Source organism: Lithobates pipiens, unplaced genomic scaffold (genome assembly GCF_037356315.1).
Source record: "Lithobates pipiens isolate NorthernLeopardFrog02 unplaced genomic scaffold, aLitPip1_a1.2 Scaffold_18, whole genome shotgun sequence".
NCBI lineage: Eukaryota > Metazoa > Chordata > Amphibia > Anura > Ranidae > Lithobates > Lithobates pipiens.
Window position 1 is genome coordinate 484028616 of NW_027507758.1, and position 18695 is coordinate 484047310.

The 18695-nt window shown below is 44.9% G+C and overlaps 1 protein-coding gene across 2 annotated transcripts in view; it reads right to left on the reverse strand.

The window, feature by feature from the left end:
- Positions 1-18695, reverse strand: part of LOC143988700 (uncharacterized) — a 191498-nt gene that overhangs the window by 51133 nt on the left and 121670 nt on the right. For both annotated transcript variants that reach the window (XM_077488460.1, XM_077488461.1), the window contains exons 12-19: positions 17918-18100; positions 17516-17706; positions 10438-10620; positions 6767-6911; positions 6151-6297; positions 5449-5679; positions 3925-4118; positions 3708-3835 (exon numbers count right to left, since the gene is read on the reverse strand). In XM_077488460.1, the coding sequence (XP_077344586.1) occupies positions 3708-3835; positions 3925-4118; positions 5449-5679; positions 6151-6297; positions 6767-6911; positions 10438-10620; positions 17516-17706; positions 17918-18100 (1402 nt within the window). The remainder of the gene's footprint in view (positions 1-3707; positions 3836-3924; positions 4119-5448; positions 5680-6150; positions 6298-6766; positions 6912-10437; positions 10621-17515; positions 17707-17917; positions 18101-18695) is intronic.

Below are 18695 nucleotides of genomic sequence, written 5' to 3' on the forward strand. Positions count from 1 at the left end.
AAAGTTCTGCTCTCTCAAGTTTACTTGGACCAGAGAAAGGTTTAAAGTGATATTAGTCAGCCAAGTCCTGTATAAGTAGCCAGGACTTGGTTGAAACAATTTCTGTTAAAGCAATAAATGGCAATTAGCAACAACATAAGTAACACCAGTGAGAACAGTGTTAAACGGTAATAAGCAAATCTTTAAGCAAGCTAAGGATAATTGTAGATATTAATATCACTAAAGGGGAACCCCGGGTCAACCTATAATACCTCAGAGCCTATTGGGAATAATACACTATAGGTAGGTGTGTCCTAAAAGTGAGACCTCACTCTATCTTCACCGGCATGTTGGAGCTCTAAGAACAAGGGTCCTTTAATGTAACAGAGTGATAAGGAACAGGGTAAGATAGCTGTCTTGGGACATAACACTCCTCTACACAATCCGGGTAACAGATGTCTATGCACAGTGTTCAAATGTGTAATTTATAAAAGGCAATGAGATTCCTGGGCAAGAGCCCCCCCTCACCAATCCTGTACAAGTTCAGCGATCCTCTGAAGAGTGATGAAATGATTCTCCTAATCGCAGATATGTTGCAATGGCGTTCAGTCTGTTGACCTGTTAAATCAGCTGACTCCATGGCATACAGCGATGCTGCAGAGCGTCCTTCCAAAAGCAGATGGCGTCCTGACCCTGCGGATTGGAGCAGCAGGCCACATGCTCCTTGGTAGGCCGCAATCCCCTCACACAGCAACAGGATGGTGTTCTCACAATGGGATCCAGGAAGCAACCGTGCTGGGGCCTTGTCTGCAGATCATTTTATAGTTTCTCCCATCATCCTCTGCTTTTAATGCAGTGCAGGCTGGGTTTTAACCACCTGACATCCGAATGACGGCCACAGCGTGGACCTAAATTGCTGGGAGGCTGTCATATGACGGCCTCCCCTGTGCACGCTCCCTGCATGTGCTGTGATCACAGAGTCAATGAGACTCGGGTGATCACTGATCCGAGTAAGGGGCTGGTCCCGGCCACTTACCATGTGATAAGCTATCAGCCAATGACAGCTGATCACATGATCAAAACAAAGGCTCAGTGATTGTTTTTTTTCTCCTCACACTGACAGCGGATTTATTTATAGTTATTTATTATATTATAATTTATGATTTCATTTTTCAAACTTTAAAAACAAAATCATAAATTATGAATTTTGAACAGATTTAAGTGAGTTATTCCTAATAATTACAGGCCTACAATATAAAACGCCAAATTTCCATGCAAAATAATGGTACCGCTTTCAGCACCAAAAACCTGAAATAATCATACCGCCAGGGAGGATAAAGCCAAATTCATTGGTTCGTGTAACTGCTCCTACAATTGGCTTCCTTCCTCCTGCCAATAGGAACACAGGGGAGGAACAGACTAGCCTCTGTCTGTGTGTGTGTGTGTGTGTGTGTGTGTGTATGTGTGTGAAGAGTGGAAGGGGGGTGAAAAGCCAATGCAGCTGCTAGCAGGCAGCTCTCTCTCCTTTGTGGATTTAATCAGCTTGGAGAGGTACCTGCTACACAGTTATTCAAGGTCACCTTCCTGCCCCAAGCCTGTGATTGGACAGTGAAAGAAAACAGAACAACTGAGTGCTGTCTGTGATACTTCTTTTATTTCCACTAACAATTAAAAATTGAAAATGCACTAAGGAGCTCATCCAGCTCATCTCTCCTGTATGGATATCCCAAATCAATACATGTACATACAGCAAATCTGATTCAGTCACTAGTGCTTTCCCCCTCCGAGTACTGCTTTACAGGGAATTAAATTCAGGTATGAGCACTAGTTGCCTTTAAAACACACTTAAAACAGTATTAAACCCAAAAGGGTCGCTGGTTCGAATCCCGACCACAACACCATCTGCCTGGAGTTTGCATGTTCTCCCTGTTCCTGTGTGGGTTTCCTCCGGGTACTCCGGTTACCTCCCACACTCCAATGACATACCTGTAGGTTAATTAGAGCCTGTCCAAATTGTCCCTAGTATGTATGAATGTGAGTTAGGGACCTTGGGGGGTTATTTACTAAAGGAAAATCCACTTTGCACTCAAAGTGCACTTGGAATAAAGTTACTGTAAATACGAGGGGGACATGCAAGGAAAATAAAAAACAGCCTTTAGCTTGCACATGATTGGATGATAAAATCAGCAGAGCTTCCACTTATTTCAGATCTACCCCTTAGATTTAGAGCAACTGCACTTCCAAGTGCACTTTCAATGCAAAGTGGATTTGCCTTTCGTAAATAACCCCCTTAGGCCGCGTACACACGCGGGGACTGTTCGCTCAACTTTGTCCGCTGAACAGTGTTTCGGCGGACAGTCCGCTCGTGTGTGGGCTTCAGCGGACAGTTTCAGCGGACAGTCTGACGAACAAAGTTTTTCGGAAATTCCGTAAAACTGTCCGCCGAAACTTGGTTTGAGCGGACAGTCCGCCCGTGTGTAGGCTTGTTCGTCAAACTAAGTTCCGCGCATGCTCAGAAAGGATTTACACGGCGAAGGTTGCATTGCAGTGTATAGGACGTCGTATTTCTAGTCCCGTCGTACGTGCCGTTCACGTCATCGCGCAAGTTTCAGCGGACTGTTCGTTCGTCGTGTGTGGCCAAGTCCGTCCATGCTAATTTTGAGCGGACTGTCCGCTCAAACTGTTTGACGAACAAAGTTGGGCGAACAGTCCCCGCGTGTGTACGCGGCCTTAGAGTGTAAGCTCCTTGAGGGTAGGGACTGATGTGAATGTACAATGTATATGTAAAGCTCTGCATAAATTGACGGCGCTATATAAGTCCCTGAAATAATAAATAAAAATGAATAAAACCATAAATGTAATTTTGCAGCTTACAAATCATTAAATGTGGTGTCTGCAATTGTTTTTTTTAGGCATTCCCCCCCCCTCTGTTTTCACGTGGTGATCACAACTCCTAATGCAGCCACAACATCTAAGAATTGGTAAGCCGCCATATAATGTTGGCTTTTTGGTTTAATACCAATTAATTATAAATAATGCAGTTGATATCTAACTGCATTAATCAATGTTTTTAGATATGCCTGGAGTTCAGCTTTAAACAAATATTTCCCTTCAAAAAAGCATTTATCTGTTAGCTATCCCTTTTTGCTCAAGTTGTAATATTGTCTTATAGTCACTGATACAATTTTATGTTTTCCTTTGTCATTTTGCTAATATCAAGATGTAACTGGCCTTTGTACCTTGAACTCTTTTTTCAGTGTACCCATTTCATATTGCTGTTTTTTTTTCTTACTTCTACCACCAAGTTACTTGAATAAAAGAGTTTGTAAACAAAAACGCATTTATCTAAAATGTTTTTTAAAGAAAATATAAAAAAAAAATGGTGATTGTCTTATTTTTTTAAATGATCTCAGGGGAATTTTTGGAAAGCTCCGTGGAGCCATTTTACAGTCTTTTAATATCTCCCCAGAAATCTCAGATATCGTTTACATAAAGATGAATATAACTGGTCGTGCTTTCTTCAAGTAAAGATGAGCAAAATTTGATATATGAGCACATTAGATCAATGACATATTGAGGTGCTTAAAACTGTCTATTATACCCATGATCTTTGGTGGTTTTACTATCCAGATGTTACTTATGTTTAAAGGGAATGGATCACAACAGACTTTACTGTAGTTCATAGTCTGTAAGTCATAAAACATTAAGATGTGCAGCTGGTTTGATACCTTGCAGGTTTTGTTTTGCTAGCATAAGGGTATGAATCTCTCCTTCAAGTTGTTCTCTGCGATCTTCTAGCTGAGCTGTGCGACGTTGTGTATCATATAAGGTGCTCTCCAGAGATTCTTTTTGTGCACTAGTTGATGACAACAAGAAAGAAGACCCTCAGTAAGCTAGCACTGGATGCATTGCAGAAACTACACTACACAATATGCTAAGTATTACCGAAGCTGTTCCACTTCATCTTCCTGCTCCTGCCTGTCAGCCTCCAGAGCTGCTACCTGCACACCAAGCTCTGCATTCTGATTGGTCAGGTCTTCCATGCGCTGAGCAGCACGCTGTAAAGCTGCTGACTGTATGTCCAGCTCTCTCCGGGTTTCTTGTAATTGTTCTTGGAATGTCTGAACTGATGCATTGGCCTGAGAACAGAACATAAGTCCAGGTTTACAAAACACTTAATAGATTTTTTACAGTAAGATATAGTAACCTTACAAGAGGACCTCAATAGAATAATGGGGTGGGAAACTACTTGGCAAATTAAGTTTAATGTTGAAGAATGTAAAGTAGTGCACTTGTGAATGCTAGTTACTCGCTAGAGGGAGAATCTCTGGGGGAATCCGGGATGGAAAAAGATCTGGGGGTCCTAGTAGATGACAGGCTCAGCAATGGCATGCAATGCCAAGCTGCAGCAAGCAAAGCTAGAAGAATATTAGCATGCACAAAAAAGGGAATTTACTCAAGAGAAAAAAAGAATAATTCTGCCACTTTATAAAATGCTAGTTCGCCTACATCTGGAGTATGCCGTCCAGTTCTAGTCACCAATCCTCAGGAGGGAAGTGCAGAAACTGGAGAAAGTCCAGAGAAGGGCAACAAAGTTAATAAGGGGACTGGGGGACCTAAGCTACAAGAAACAACTAAAAAACATTAAACTTATTCTCTCTGGAGAAGAGGGGCTTGAGAGGTGATATTGTGGCGATATATAAATACCTCAATGGTGATTCTGGCATATGGAATAAATGATTCAGTCTCAAAGAGTGTAAGAAGGACAACTGGGTCACTCAATGAAATTGGAGGAGAAGATGGTTAACCTTAAACCGCGTAGGGGGTTTTTCACTGTCAGCGCGGTAACAATGTGGAATTCACTTCCACAATCGGTGGTGTCAGCGAGAAGTATTAATAGTTCTAAAAAACTCGTATGCCCCATACACACTATCAGTTTTTCTGCTGAGTTTTTCCTTCAGATTTACCAAAACCATATAATATGAGGTCAAACCTTAGGAGTTTCAATTTGTATGCAATCAGTCAGACCCTTCTACTACATGGTTTTGGTAAACCTGAAGGAAAAACTCAGCAGAAAAACTGATAGTGTGTATGGGGCATCAGACAGGTACCTTAGCTAACACAGTATACAGGGATACGGGAAATGATTTTTGACATGAACACACACAAACACAGGTTGAACTGGATGGACTGATGTCTTTATTTAACCTTACCAATGATGTAACTATGTACAGTAACTATCTGAAATAGTCAATTAACATAAGGGCCTAAAAGACACTAACTGGGTCACCCTTGTCTTTTAAACTAGTAGAATACAATTCCTTCTCGCTTTTTAAATTCCTAGGATAGTAAAATCTCCTGGTATATGTCAAATTGTATATTTTGTGGTTTTACTGTTAGTTAAAAATTATCTTTTGTCACCTGGATGTTTAAAAGTTTTTTTATTTCCTGCTCCATCTTCATTGTTACCTGTGCAAGCTGTTCCTTTAGTTTTGCTCTTTCTCTGTGCACACTGTGAAGCTGCTTCTCATCCTTCTGCAATTTCTCTTCAGTGTCTCGACATCTCTGCTCCAGTCTGGCTCTATCTGTCTGTAGTTGGGATACCTCCAGCTCCAGTGCTTCTCGCTGCTCCTTCAAAGCAGCACAGCTGGCCTCACTAACACGCCGGTCCTCCTGCAGGGAAGCCCGTTCAGCCTCTAGCTATAACCCAAAAAAAATCAAAAGGCCAAATAGATGCAGTTAAGGTTTGAATTACATTATATACATTTTTATATAAAAAAATATAATGTGCCCACTCTAATTTAAATTGCATATGTGTTTTTGACAATACAAATTTTTAAATGTTGTTTGTTGCATAGTGGGCATCAACAGAAATTTCAGGCAAGGCTGATAGTGGCTAATCTTGCCTTGACCACTGAACTCAGACTTGTAGTACACACCCTGAACTTTTTCCCTTCTGTAAGCCCACCATGCCACTTCCACACCAGCTAAAAAAGTAATGTGCAATATAACTGTAGGCTTGATTTAAAATTGTATCTGGTGTTCGGAACATACTTCAGGTGGTTACACTAGTTAAACTGATAGATAATTGGAAGCACTTTTAAAAGGAAATGCATATTTATATATGCTGTATATTACTATGTCATGTTATTATATATACAGCACAAGTACCTGTAAGATGACACGGTTCAGAGCCACTTTATCTTGCGCTAAACCTTCATTCAGAGCACCCATCTTGGCCAAAGAGTCGCTCAGTCCCGCTTGTTCACTTCGCATCTGGTTTAGTGCCAGTTCCAGCTCTGCTCTGCTTGATTCAGCCTGGCAAGGAAATCCATGTTAAAAACACAATCCACACCAGAGACACTGTGTACTGTACTAAGATCAATATTTTCCACCTCGCACTGAGAACTGGATTTTCTATGTGGCATGTCCTAGAGATGACCTTTCTCCGATTAGAAGGAAACATGTACATTTTCAATAATATCCACATCCTGATGAAATTTACATTCTATCGTGGTTAAAAATAAATTGATTTGACATTGCCACTGAGATTGTAGCATTCAACTGGGCTTTATGTACAATATGTATGGTGGTACTAAAAGATTTACCTAAATGTTTGATAAAAACTGCATTGATTCTCACTGTAATGGTTGAAATTGTTATTTGCAACATAAACAAAGGGGAAAGCCAGCCTATATAGTCAGATGGCAACCCACTGCTAACAGGAGTCTGCAGGAAGAAACGTGTAGAGCAATACAAGTGATAGCCATCCATCACATAGACAAACCTTGCTAAGAGCAGTGGTGACAGCCTCCTTCTCTCCTTGCAGGACATCTCTTTCAAGCATTGCTTGGCTTAGATTCTCTCGGAAGGTAACCAGATCTTTCTTCAACACTGATACCTTCTCTTCCAACTTCTCTTGGGTTCTCTGCCTATTATAACATGAAAAAGTCAATGTGCATTCTGTACTTGGGCAGTTACTGATTTTCCAAAATGGTGCACTCCAGCAAGTACAAAAAACCTGCTCCTGAACATCTTTCTTCTTCTCTGTTTATACTCACCTGACTGCTCACAAGAAGAAATTGGTTAAACTCAGGAAATGATAATCATAATCATATTGGCAGAACACTTTGGAGGGCCTTTACTTATATGGTATGTACTATGTTAATTATTCAAGTGCATTAGAGAGTGGACATAATGGGGGCTTTCTTTACTCGCTCATTCAATATCTTTAAAAAGTACCATACATAAACCCAATATCTATTTGTCAGTATATTTGGAACCATGGGGGTTATTTACGAAAGGCAAATCCACTTTGCACTGCAAGTGCAGTCGCTCTAAATCTAAGGGGTAGATCTGAAATAAGTGGAAGCTCTGCTGATTTTATCATCCAATCATGTGCAAGCTAAAATACTGTTTTTTATTTTCCTTGCATGTCCCCCTCGGATCTACAGCGACTTTACTTCCAAGTGCACTTTCAATGCACTTTTAAGTGCACTTGCAGTGCAAAGTGGATTTTCCTTTAGTAAATAACCCCCCATGTCTCACTGAGGTGGATTTACTAAAACAGAAAAGTGCAAAATCTGGTGCAGCTCGGCATAGAAACCAATGAGTTTCCAGGTTTTTTTTTGTCAAAGCTTAATTGAACAAGCTAAAGTTAGAAGCAGATTGGCTACCATGCACAGCTGCACCAGATTTTGCACTCTCCAGTCTTAGTAAATCAACCTCACTGTGTACACTGTTTATAAGCACTTTATTATTGTAACTCTATTGAAAAATGTCTTACGTGAAAACGCTGCCAGTACTAGTTTCATAGTTTCATAGTTTCATAGTTAGTTAGGTTGAATAAAGACACCAGTCCATCCAGTTCAACCTGAGTGAGTGTCTACAATTGTCCCTATCCCTGTACATTGCACACTCATGTTGGTCCCTACCCTCAAGGAGCCCACAATCCAAGGTCCCCATTCATATCCTAGGGCCAATTTTGAACAGAAGCCAATTTACCTACCTGCATGTCTTTGGATAGTGGGAGGAAACCGGAGTACCCGGAGGAAACCCACGCAGGCACAGGGAGAACATGCAAACTCCAGGCAGGTAGTGTCGTGGTTGGGATTTGAACCAGTGACCCTTCTTACTGCTAGGTGAGAGTGCTAACCACTACACCACTGTGCCGCCCACTAGTACTTCCCTTTGCAGGCTGACAACCATAAGCCACTGCCTCACAATTATCAGCAGTGTTGTCAGCCTGCCACATGAGCTCCTGAGGAAATATGCACACAAGGCTGATAATGCTGCTAAATGCAAGTCTGAAAATACTGTTATTGGCAAGATCTCCAGGTAAGAAAATTTGTAATAGAGTCAGAAATATGACTTGCTTGTGGTGCTTTTCGTGGTTGCGCCAGATCTCTTGGGTTAGTTCTGTCCCACTCTTATGAGACCCCTGCCTAGATTTGTTTCATGGTCTTGCAGTGGTTTCAGTGGACAGGAGGAACTTTAAGCCACTGCATGATCAAAAAAATCTTTTGTTTATTTTGTTCTTAACATATGCATATGTTTAATACTTTTATAGTTTGTTGATTTCCTCTTGTTTTTCTCCTGATGAAGTAGAAACATGTAATCCTATAAATGCGTTGATCTTTTGCAAAGGTCTGACATTATCCACAGCAAGAGAATTGTATGTACTATGAGAGTATTGTATACTCACTCAAACTGTATTACTCTAAGTGGGTGCCAGATATGTGTTAAGGGGGGGGGGGGGGGGGTCATGTTTTTAAGAGTGTTGAAACTTTGAATAATTAATTATTTAATTTATTTAATTTATAAATAAAATACATGTTTTATGAAAAAAATTATGTGTTATAGTGCCTCAAAAGTCCTTCCTTTTTTGTACATTTTTTGTAAATATATTTGGTGACTCTATAACTGGCTGGGGAGTGATAATAATATAGTGGACATAAAGTAAAAACTTGACATGAGGTCTAATACTCTCTCATGAAATCAGCAGGTTCTGTGTGAGGCAGCATCACTGATTGGTAGCCTCTTTATGAGCAAGTCGTCCTTTTGCTTCACACAGAACCTTTTGTTAAAAAAGTGAATGTGTCATGGGGTAATCAGAAGTCCAAGCTAGCAAGTGGGTACGTTTTTTTAACAGAAATATCTGTTATTGGGTTAACAAATGAACCTAAATTTTATTTTAGGTTTTAGGCTTGCTTTAAGACAATGTCCTCACTGACTACATATACAGTAAAACCTTGGACTGCGAGCATAATTTGTTCCAGAAACATGCTTGTAATCCAAAGCACTTGCATATCAAAGCAAATATCCCCATAAGAAATAACGGAAACTCAAATGATTTGTTTCACAACCATTTATTCATAGGTCCTTCAGTTTATAGTTCATATAAAAAGATTATAGCAATGTGATAAGTTGTGTAACCATAAAATGTCCATCCACAAATGGAAGCCTCCACAAGGGGATTAGAAGCAAAATCCAGCAGGAGATACAGAGTATAAAAGAGAAGAGATGCGCCTATAAGTGTAGCAATATTGCTAAATGCTGTACCTTCATTAAATGTAACCATATTGATACACTTAGAGGAGCCTCTCTTCTCTTTATGGCCCCTTTCACACATGCGGACCGTATGTCCGTATTTAATCCATCCATTTGCGGATGAAATATGGACATACATGCATCCCTATGGGATAGCGGGTGTCTGCGGATGAACATCCGCAGACACCCGCTATCGTCCGATTCTGCAGACGGAGGAAAATCCTATTTTTCTATCCGTCTTCAGAGCGGATCGGATGAACACGGACAGACGGTCCGTGCTCGTCCGATCCCCCATAGAGGAGAGCGGAGAGCTGACAGGGCGCACAGTGTGTCGGGACCGCCCTGTTTTCCGCCGGCTCAGCGGGGACAGTGGAGCGATCCCCGCTGAACAAGCGGATCATCGCGGGGCGGATCATTACTGATCCATCCCGTGTGAAAAGGGCCTTATACTCAGTTGTGACATGACGCTAATTGTATAGCAAGACCGCTTGTATATCAAGTCGAAATGAATTGAACACATTTTGCTTGTCTTGCAAAATGCTCTCGAACCAAGTTACTCTCAAACCAAGGTTTTACTGTATATGAATAAATCAAGCAACACACTGATACAGCTTACCTAAAATAACATTTTAGATTCAGATCCAACAGAATTATTATCTATAACAAAAAACTTGGGCAAACTTTCATATATTGTAGTACTACACACTCCAACGTGGAATTCCCAAATATTCCAGAAGAAGGTGAATTGTAAAACATTCATCATCCTGAAGCACTCATATATAATGTTAATTTGGCATTTGTAGATATATTCTACTTCTAATATGTTGCATAAATGGCCCCAGCACCTTACACAAGCTGTCGTCTAAATTGTGCATTCATGACATAAAAACACAGTTTTGCTCTTCTCACCCTCTTTCCAGTTCCTTCTGGTTACGCTCTCTCTCCCTGTTTAGCTCCTCCTTCTGCTCCTCCAGGACATCTCTCTGGCGTAGCAACTCTGCATTCACTGCCTTCAGTCTTTCAATATCCAGGAGTGAGGCCTCAGCCCGCTGCTTTGCTGTCTGCAAGGATTCCTCTAGAGTTTCCTTCTCTCTAGAAAAACAACACAATGACCCTCCATTCAGAAATTTCATAACAAATGACTCAACTGATTAGAACTAAGAAGTTCTTGGGGGGCGTGGCCTAGCGATGCACTAGAGCAGACGTGCTTCGCGGGAGCTCCGGCATCGGCGCCGATAATTGATCTTATTTGACTAGATCCCCCTCACTACTACTTGCCCCAGGCATGGGGAGGAAAACGGGCAAGTCCCTGCCCAAGAAGGGCTCAGCTTCGGGCAACATTAAACGTTTTTTGGCCGCGGAGTCCGAGGAGGTCCCGGACCATGACGGCCTAGGCCGCACGCCGCACAGCACGCTGCCGATACTCACCCCCGCCTCTTCAGCCAGACCGGAGAGCAGATCCCGCTCGCCTGATACCTCGGCCGAATCGGAGGATGAGAGAGAATTGGCCGGCCCTGCCGAGATAGCTACCAGGGTGAGTGATCTCCCGACTAAGGCCGACCTCGCCTCGATGCTGTTGAACCTTGAACGAGCGATTCGGAAGGAAGTGTCGGCGGTCCGTTCGGACTTATCACAGGTACTGGTACGTGTGGAAGAGACGGAACAACGACTGGATAGACACGCGTCTGCTATTCGATCGCTTCAGACGACTACCCGTCAACTTACGATCGCCCACCGTACGGCGCTATATAAAATCGAGGACCAGGAAAACAGAAACCGACGCAACAACGTTCGGATCCGTGGCCTTCCGGAGGCGACCGGAGAAGACGACCTCTTGCCATCAGTCAGGGGCATTTTTAACAGCCTTCTCGGCAAGGCGCCTGACGCGCCGTTGAAGATTGATCGGGTCCATAGGGCCCTCCGACCTCGCTCCATGACCACGGAGGTTCCACGAGATATCATATGCAGACTTCATCACTACCCGGATAAAGAACTAATTATGAAGAAGGCCCGGGATGCCACGCCATTTGATTTCCATGGCGCCTCCCTCACCTTATATCCGGACCTGGCCAAAGAGACTTTGGATAGGCGTAGAGCCTTGCGCCCCCTCACGGAGCTTCTACAGTCTGCCTCTATCAGGTACCGATGGGGCTTCCCTGCTGCTTTAATCGCCTCGGTCAACGGCAAGACCTCTGTCCTAAGGTTTCCTGAAGACTTACCACGCTTCTGTGCTGACCTGAACCTTGAAGTACCTGAGCTACCGGGTTGGACTGATGTCCTCCCGCCACCACCGAAGCTCCCTGACCGTCAATGGCACAGAGCAGGCCGGAGGCCTCTGGCTGAGGATCTGGCTTCCCAGGGGCACCCCTGACCGGCGTAATGTGGGGTTATTCCTGTGTCCCTTCTCCCTCCGGCCCTCACAGACACCTTGGATCCTGCAAGCGGGAAGCTGATTCTCTAGTATTTGCCACTGACTTGGTTTCACTTTATTGGCCTCTGGATTACCTTCCTTGCTGCCCGGGATTTGCCACAGCGGGACGCTGCTCTTTTCTGTTTTCCCAAGTTCTTGCTGTTTCCTTTTTGCTTGTTTTTGCAGTCCCGGATACCTATCCATGCTTGATCTCTGGGACCTTCCCCGGTTCTACCCCGCCAGCTGTCTGAGCTTTTGCCGGGCTGTGCGACATATATGTGACCCCCTGTGGTCTCTGGCCCTGAAACTGATTGTTTGCCTCTTGGCGCCGTACTCAGTTCCTGATTGGACTTGAACCCTGTTTTCCGACCCTGTTTGGATCACTGTAATTTACATTTTGCCGTTGTCCTCCTTATTAACTGTTTTTTATTGGAAATGTTTATGTATATGTAGTGAGTTTAACTGCGGCGCCGATGCCGGACTACCGTGGCGTGACCCTGGCCCTCGATGGCGTGGTTTGTCCTCGGTGGCCGGGTTTCCGCCGCCCCCCCTCTTGGTGGGTGCCGCCTTGCCCGGGGTCCCGGTGCCCTTGCCCCGCTTTGCGGGGGGGGTGCGGGGTCCGCGGGCTGGGTGCGCGACCCGCCGCTGCACCGCAGTTTTCTGCGTGCGGTTAGTTCTGCTACTATGCTGCTGTCTTTGTTGCTACTATTCTGCTTCTTTCCCTGTCGCTCTTTCTACTCTCCTTTCTCTCCTTTGGTTATCCTTCTTGTCCCCGTCCCTCCCCTGCCCAACCCTTTCCCCCTGGTGTGGGGGGCCCTATCTGCCTTGGGTGTATTGCTGCTGGGGGGTGTGGGAGGTGGGTGCCCCCTTTCTGAGACCCGATGGCTGCGGTGAAATTTATCTCATTTAATGTTAGAGGCCTTCATGCCCCTGGGAAGAGACATCAATTGTTCCGGGAACTGAACCGTCTCCGGGGGGATGTGGTCTTTCTGCAGGAGACCCATCTCACCCATACCACTTCCGTCAAATTGTATTCTCCCAAATACCCTACCTGGTACTATGGTCTCTCGGATATTACTAAGGCCAAGGGCGTAGCCATCGGTTTTCGGAGGGGTACCGCGTTTAAGTTGGATGATATGTTATGTGATCCGGCTGGCCGTTATTTGTTTCTCCGGGGCACTCTGGGCAGCATGCCATGCACCTTAGCTACTCTTTACTCCCCCAATAGACAACAGGCTTCCTTTGTCACCTCGACACTCTCTAAACTAGGAGACTTCGCGAGGGGTTGTGTGGTTCTGGCGGGTGACTTCAACGCGGCCCTGGAACCTTCTCTGGACACTTCCAGGGGGAGTTCGCCTTTGTCCTATAAACAGCTGAAATGCATTCGTACAAAACTGCATGAGCTGCAGTTGATGGACACCTGGAGGATCGCACACCCCCGCGAACGTGACTTTACCTTTTTTTCCCCGGTGCATCATACCTACTCGAGAATTGACCTCTGTTTTCTCGATCACCAACACCTGCCACTCTTAGTTAAATCGGCCATTGAAACATCTCCCCTGTCGGACCACGCTCCGACTTCGTTTACCCTTAAGGTTGAATCTTTGCCGCCCAAGGCCGCTACTTGGCGACTGAACGAGACCCTTTTAACCGAGGAGGCGGACAGGAAAGTTTTGGGTGAGGAACTAGATTTCTACTTTCAGACTAACATGGGTACAGAGATCTCTCCGGGCGTGCTATGGGAAGCACACAAGGCCTTTATTAGGGGTAAACTTATTGAACTGGGGGCCAGGAAAAAGAGGGAACGGGTGGCACAGCAGCTTCAGTTAGTTGCGGAGATTAGGAGCCTAGAGAAGATTCATAAACGGAGCCTCTCAATCCCCGTTCTGCACACCCTTACAGCGAAGCGAGAAACCTTGAAGTCCCTCATGCATTTGGACCAGAAGTCTAGATCGAGGCTGGTAGCCCAGCGCTTCTACGAATGGGGGGATAGACCTAGTAGGTTGTTAGCGGCTTCCATTAGGCGACGGAGAGCCGCTGCGTTTATACCTAAAATTAGAACCTCGGGGGGGTCCATGGCCTACGAAACTCCTCGGATTGCTAAGGAATTCCAGGATTTCTACCAGCAGCTATATCATGTTCGGCATGTAGACTCAGACGGGGAAGCTCGGCGGCAGCTCATTCGGGAATACCTGGACCGGGCAGCCCTCCCTCAGCTTCCCGCTGAGGCCCTGGCTGCCCTGGAAGGGGAATTTTCGTCGACGGAATTATTGCGAGCACTCCGAGCTATGGCGAAGGGCAAAGCACCCGGCCCGGACGGCCTTTCAGTAGCATATTATCGCTTATATGCGGATAAATTACTACCCCACCTTTCTAATTACGCTAACGTGACCTTGTCCGGGGAGGTTCTCCGCCCGGAGACTATTCATGCCCATGTTACGGTCATACCGAAGGACGGGAAGGACCCGGCCGATTGTGCAAGCTATCGCCCTATCTCGCTGCTCAACATCGACGCCAAAATTTACGCCAAGGCTATTGCGAATAGATTGTTGCCTCTGGTCCCACAATGGATTACGCGGGATCAAACCGGTTTTATACCAGGGAGAGAGGCTCGCGACAATTCTCTACGCACCATTACACTGATGTCGCTTGTACGGCGTCGGTCCCAGCCCACCCTGCTGCTTTCCACGGATGCTGAGAAGGCTTTTGACAGGGTGGACTGGGAGTTCCTTATGGCGACGCTGTCTCGTCTCGGGGTCGGCCCTTCCCTCAGATCGCAAATTTTAGCTCTTTACCATCATCCCACGGCCCAGTTGAGGGTTAACGGTACTCTCAGTGACCCCTTTACTCTATATAACGGTACGCGCCAGGGTTGCCCGCTTTCGCCCATACTTTTCGCAATATCGCTGGAACCTTTCCTGTCTATTATCCGTAGTAACCCGAACATACACGGTGTTGAAGTGGGTGGGACGGAACACAAATATGCGGCTTATGCCGATGATATTTTATTTTACGTGCAACAGCCACTGATTTCTCTCCCTAACCTCGTAGCCGAATTTACAGCTTTTGGCAGGGTTTCGAATTTTAAAATAAATATGTCTAAATCCGAAATTCTGAATCTCACGGTCCCTCCCCTTGTAGCCACGTCTCTCAGGCAATCTTTTCCCTTTGCTTGGCAGACACGGCGCCTAAAATATTTAGGTATTTATCTGACGCCCAACCCACTTGCTCTTTTCCGCGCCAATTTCCTCCCGCTTCTTAATACGCTAAGGTCAGACATACAGAGATGGTCCCAGGTGGGTCACTCTTGGATGGGTAGGATTGGGGTGGTGAAGATGAACCTGCTGCCCAGGGTGCTCTTCTTGCTGCAAATGATCCCCTTTGGGGTACCGGTGGGGTTCTTCACTATATTACATTCAATGGTTTACAGGTATATCTGGAATAGGAGGAAACCCCGACTGCCACGGTCCCTGCTTATGCGCCCGCGGAGCGCGGGGGGACTGGCGGTGCCGGATTTTCGACTCTATTTCCGGGCTATTGTGCTAGCCAGGCTCTCGGACTGGAAATATGGTATGAATACTAAACTGTGGGTCGAGCTGGAAACGCTGCTGGGTGGGACTGACCTTTCTAATCTTATGTGGCTTCCAAAGCATCATAGGACTCTGTCTGCTGATCCTTCACCTCTAACGACCTCTTCTTTGGCAGTGTGGGACTCTTTGTACAAAAAAAGCTCCGGGCTCTATAACTCACCTTTACTATCTTTGTCAGGCCACAACTATTTTCCGCCCGGTAATGTGGGACCCAACTCACGTGCCCCTTGGAGCCTTGGGGACAAGACTTTCCTTCACCAGCTCACCGGACCATCCGGGGTTCTCCCTCTCCCCACCATTTTGGGGAAATCGCCTATTTCACCTATGGATCAGTGGAAATACTACCAACTGTCGGCATTTGTTCGATCTCTTCCTAAACCACTACGTTCCATATCCGAGCTTACACCACTGGAGTCTGCTTTCTCAGGTGACCTACCTGTGGAGAGACCTGTCTCCTATTTTTACCACCTGTTACTATCCCTAGAATCTCACAGGACACCTACTTTTATCCGCAATTGGGAACTGGATTTGGACGAGACACTCACTCCTGCCCAAGTGTCTACTATTCTTCACAGGGCACACGCCACCTCGGGGTCGGCCAAAACAGCTGAGATGTCCTACAAGCTTCTGACCAGATGGCACTATACGCCTATAACGCTACACCGGTTTTTCCCCCAGACCTCACCGCTCTGCTGGAGAGAATGCGGGGAGCGAGCCTCCCACGCCCACATCTGGTGGTACTGCCCACGTATACGCCCGTTTTGGCTCGCAGTTCTGCATTGGATCCAGCAGATTCAGGGTCAGGAGGTTCCGAATGATCCATGGCATGTGTTATTCCACTGTTCGGAAAAGCCGGCAGGCTCATATAAACGCTCTATTACGCCCCATCTCCTCAATGCGGCAAAGACTCTTATCCCGAGATATTGGAAACAGAGGAAGATTCCCACGCTCCGTTGCTGGCTGCTCAAGGTTGATCAAATATACTACATGGAAGATATGACACTCTCCCTGAGAGGCAAGTCAGACCTTGCAAAAAAGATTTGGGCCTGTTGGGTCGCCTTTAAGTACACGCCCCCGTATGCAGCTATGGTATCCAGTCCTGTGTAATATAATATACTGTAGCCATGTATGGTCCTTGTTTTTGATGTATTTCAATGAACTGTGTATATCATGCTTTAGCCTCTGAAATTTCAGTCTGGCGGTTGGGCCCCCCCCCCCCCCCCCCTGCTTTCTTCCCTCTAGTCGGACTTTCCTTTCTTCTTTCTCCTCTTCTGGTTACAAATAGGGGGGAGTCATGTACATTTTTTGAGCTATCCATATTGGAGTCTAAGCAGCTTGTTGGGTGAATGTTGCCTACTGGTTGTATTGCTCCTCTGAATTTATATCTTATACCAGCGATGACTTGTATGTGCTCCTTCTCTTTAATAAAAACTAATTTAAAAAAAAAAAAAAAAAAAAAAAAGAACTAAGAAGTTCTTGGAAGTTCCTGGATAAGAACCTACCTCTGTAATTTTACAGCATTATGTTGCAGGAAATGAATTTTCCTGATTCCCCCATCAACTCAGACAGTGTTGATGGAGAAATCCCTCCTGCTGTGATATTGTCTTTTCTCGAAAGGGGGGCAGAGGTGGGCAGGCAGGGAAAGACCCCCCCCGAGAAAAGACAGTGATTATCGCTAGTGGCTATGGCAGCCGATGTCAATAATTGCCAGTGAATTTGGCAGGCTGGTTGTACCCAAGTTGATTGATCGATCAACTTGGTACATTCAGCCTGTCAATTAATGGATTGAATGCATTCATATATTTGCCACCCAAATGCATTATTTTACATTTTTCCACATTAAACCTCATTTGCCACGTGGTTGCCCACCCAATTCATTTTTTCCATGTATTCTTTTAAAAATAATACATGGAGTATTATTGCGGTAACATTTTTTAGCAAGATGAAAATGAGAAGCTTGCTGTTACGCACACCACTTATAGTTTACCTGTTTAGGGAGTCCAGGCTGGCCTGACATCTCTGAGATTCTTGTTTTACTTTCTCCAGCAAGTTACTGATCCCATCCTTATCTTTCCTGAGCTCCAATCCTCGCTTCTCAGCTTCCTGCAGACTCTCCAGCAGTTGCTTCTTAGTATCCTCCACTGATTGCCGCACCAGCGTCAGTTCAGACAGAAGCTCCTGCTCAAGAACAAGTACAGTAATTACAGACAGGCTGATGGATTTTGTACTGATTTATATAACGGAAGAAATTTGCTGGGCAATACTATTTCAATTATATTCACCAGCTTGAAAAAAACTGTTTATCAATAAATTATAATGCCACTTTATGGATAATGATGAATGTTAAAGTTGTACAATAATTATGAGATAAAATGCCATACTATCTCACCTTCTCTCTTTCCTGGTGTCTGTGCAGTGTACTCTGAACCATTTTAGCAGCTGCATCTTGTCTATATGGGGAGCGGCCACGACTGGGAGATCTACTAGATGGAGAAGCAGCCCGTCTAAGTTCATCACCTCCGGTGCTCACTGAACTCTCCGTATCAGGGCATAAACTATCTCCTTGACATATCTGTAATAACAAGATAGAGATAGCCTCTATAATAATAGTAATAATACAAGATATATAGAGAATTGTACCATCATCCACAAACTTAGAAATAGAGGGATTGGGAGCTTGGTCCCCAACCAAGCCTAGCCAAAGAAATGAGGCAATTGGACTATCTTGGTACGGTGAAGCAAAAGCAGATTCAAATATGTAAGCAAATATGTAAAAAATAATGGGTTGGGGACTATAAATAGCAGGCATCTGCCTGCTGTTTAGTGCTCTGGACTTTGGGCCCGGGAATTGTGTATCTCAACAAAGTTTACAGTAATTTTACAGTGGCGGTTTTTATATTAAAAAATGCAGCCACTTTGCAGCCCCCCCCCCCTGCTTAAGTGAATTGGAGTTGGTATACTTATTTACTTTGGTCATTGTGTTTTTTCCATAGGTTATACATGGGGCAGCAGTGTGTGTGCTTCACTGCGCTCCAGCTTCTTACCTTCTCCCTGTAGTGGTCAAACTGCCGCTGTACACTGGTACTCTCCTCCCTAGTGGGACTCTACTTCCCGGGACCCCTAAATCTTTTGTATCTGTATACAAGGTATATACTATGTCCTTGCTT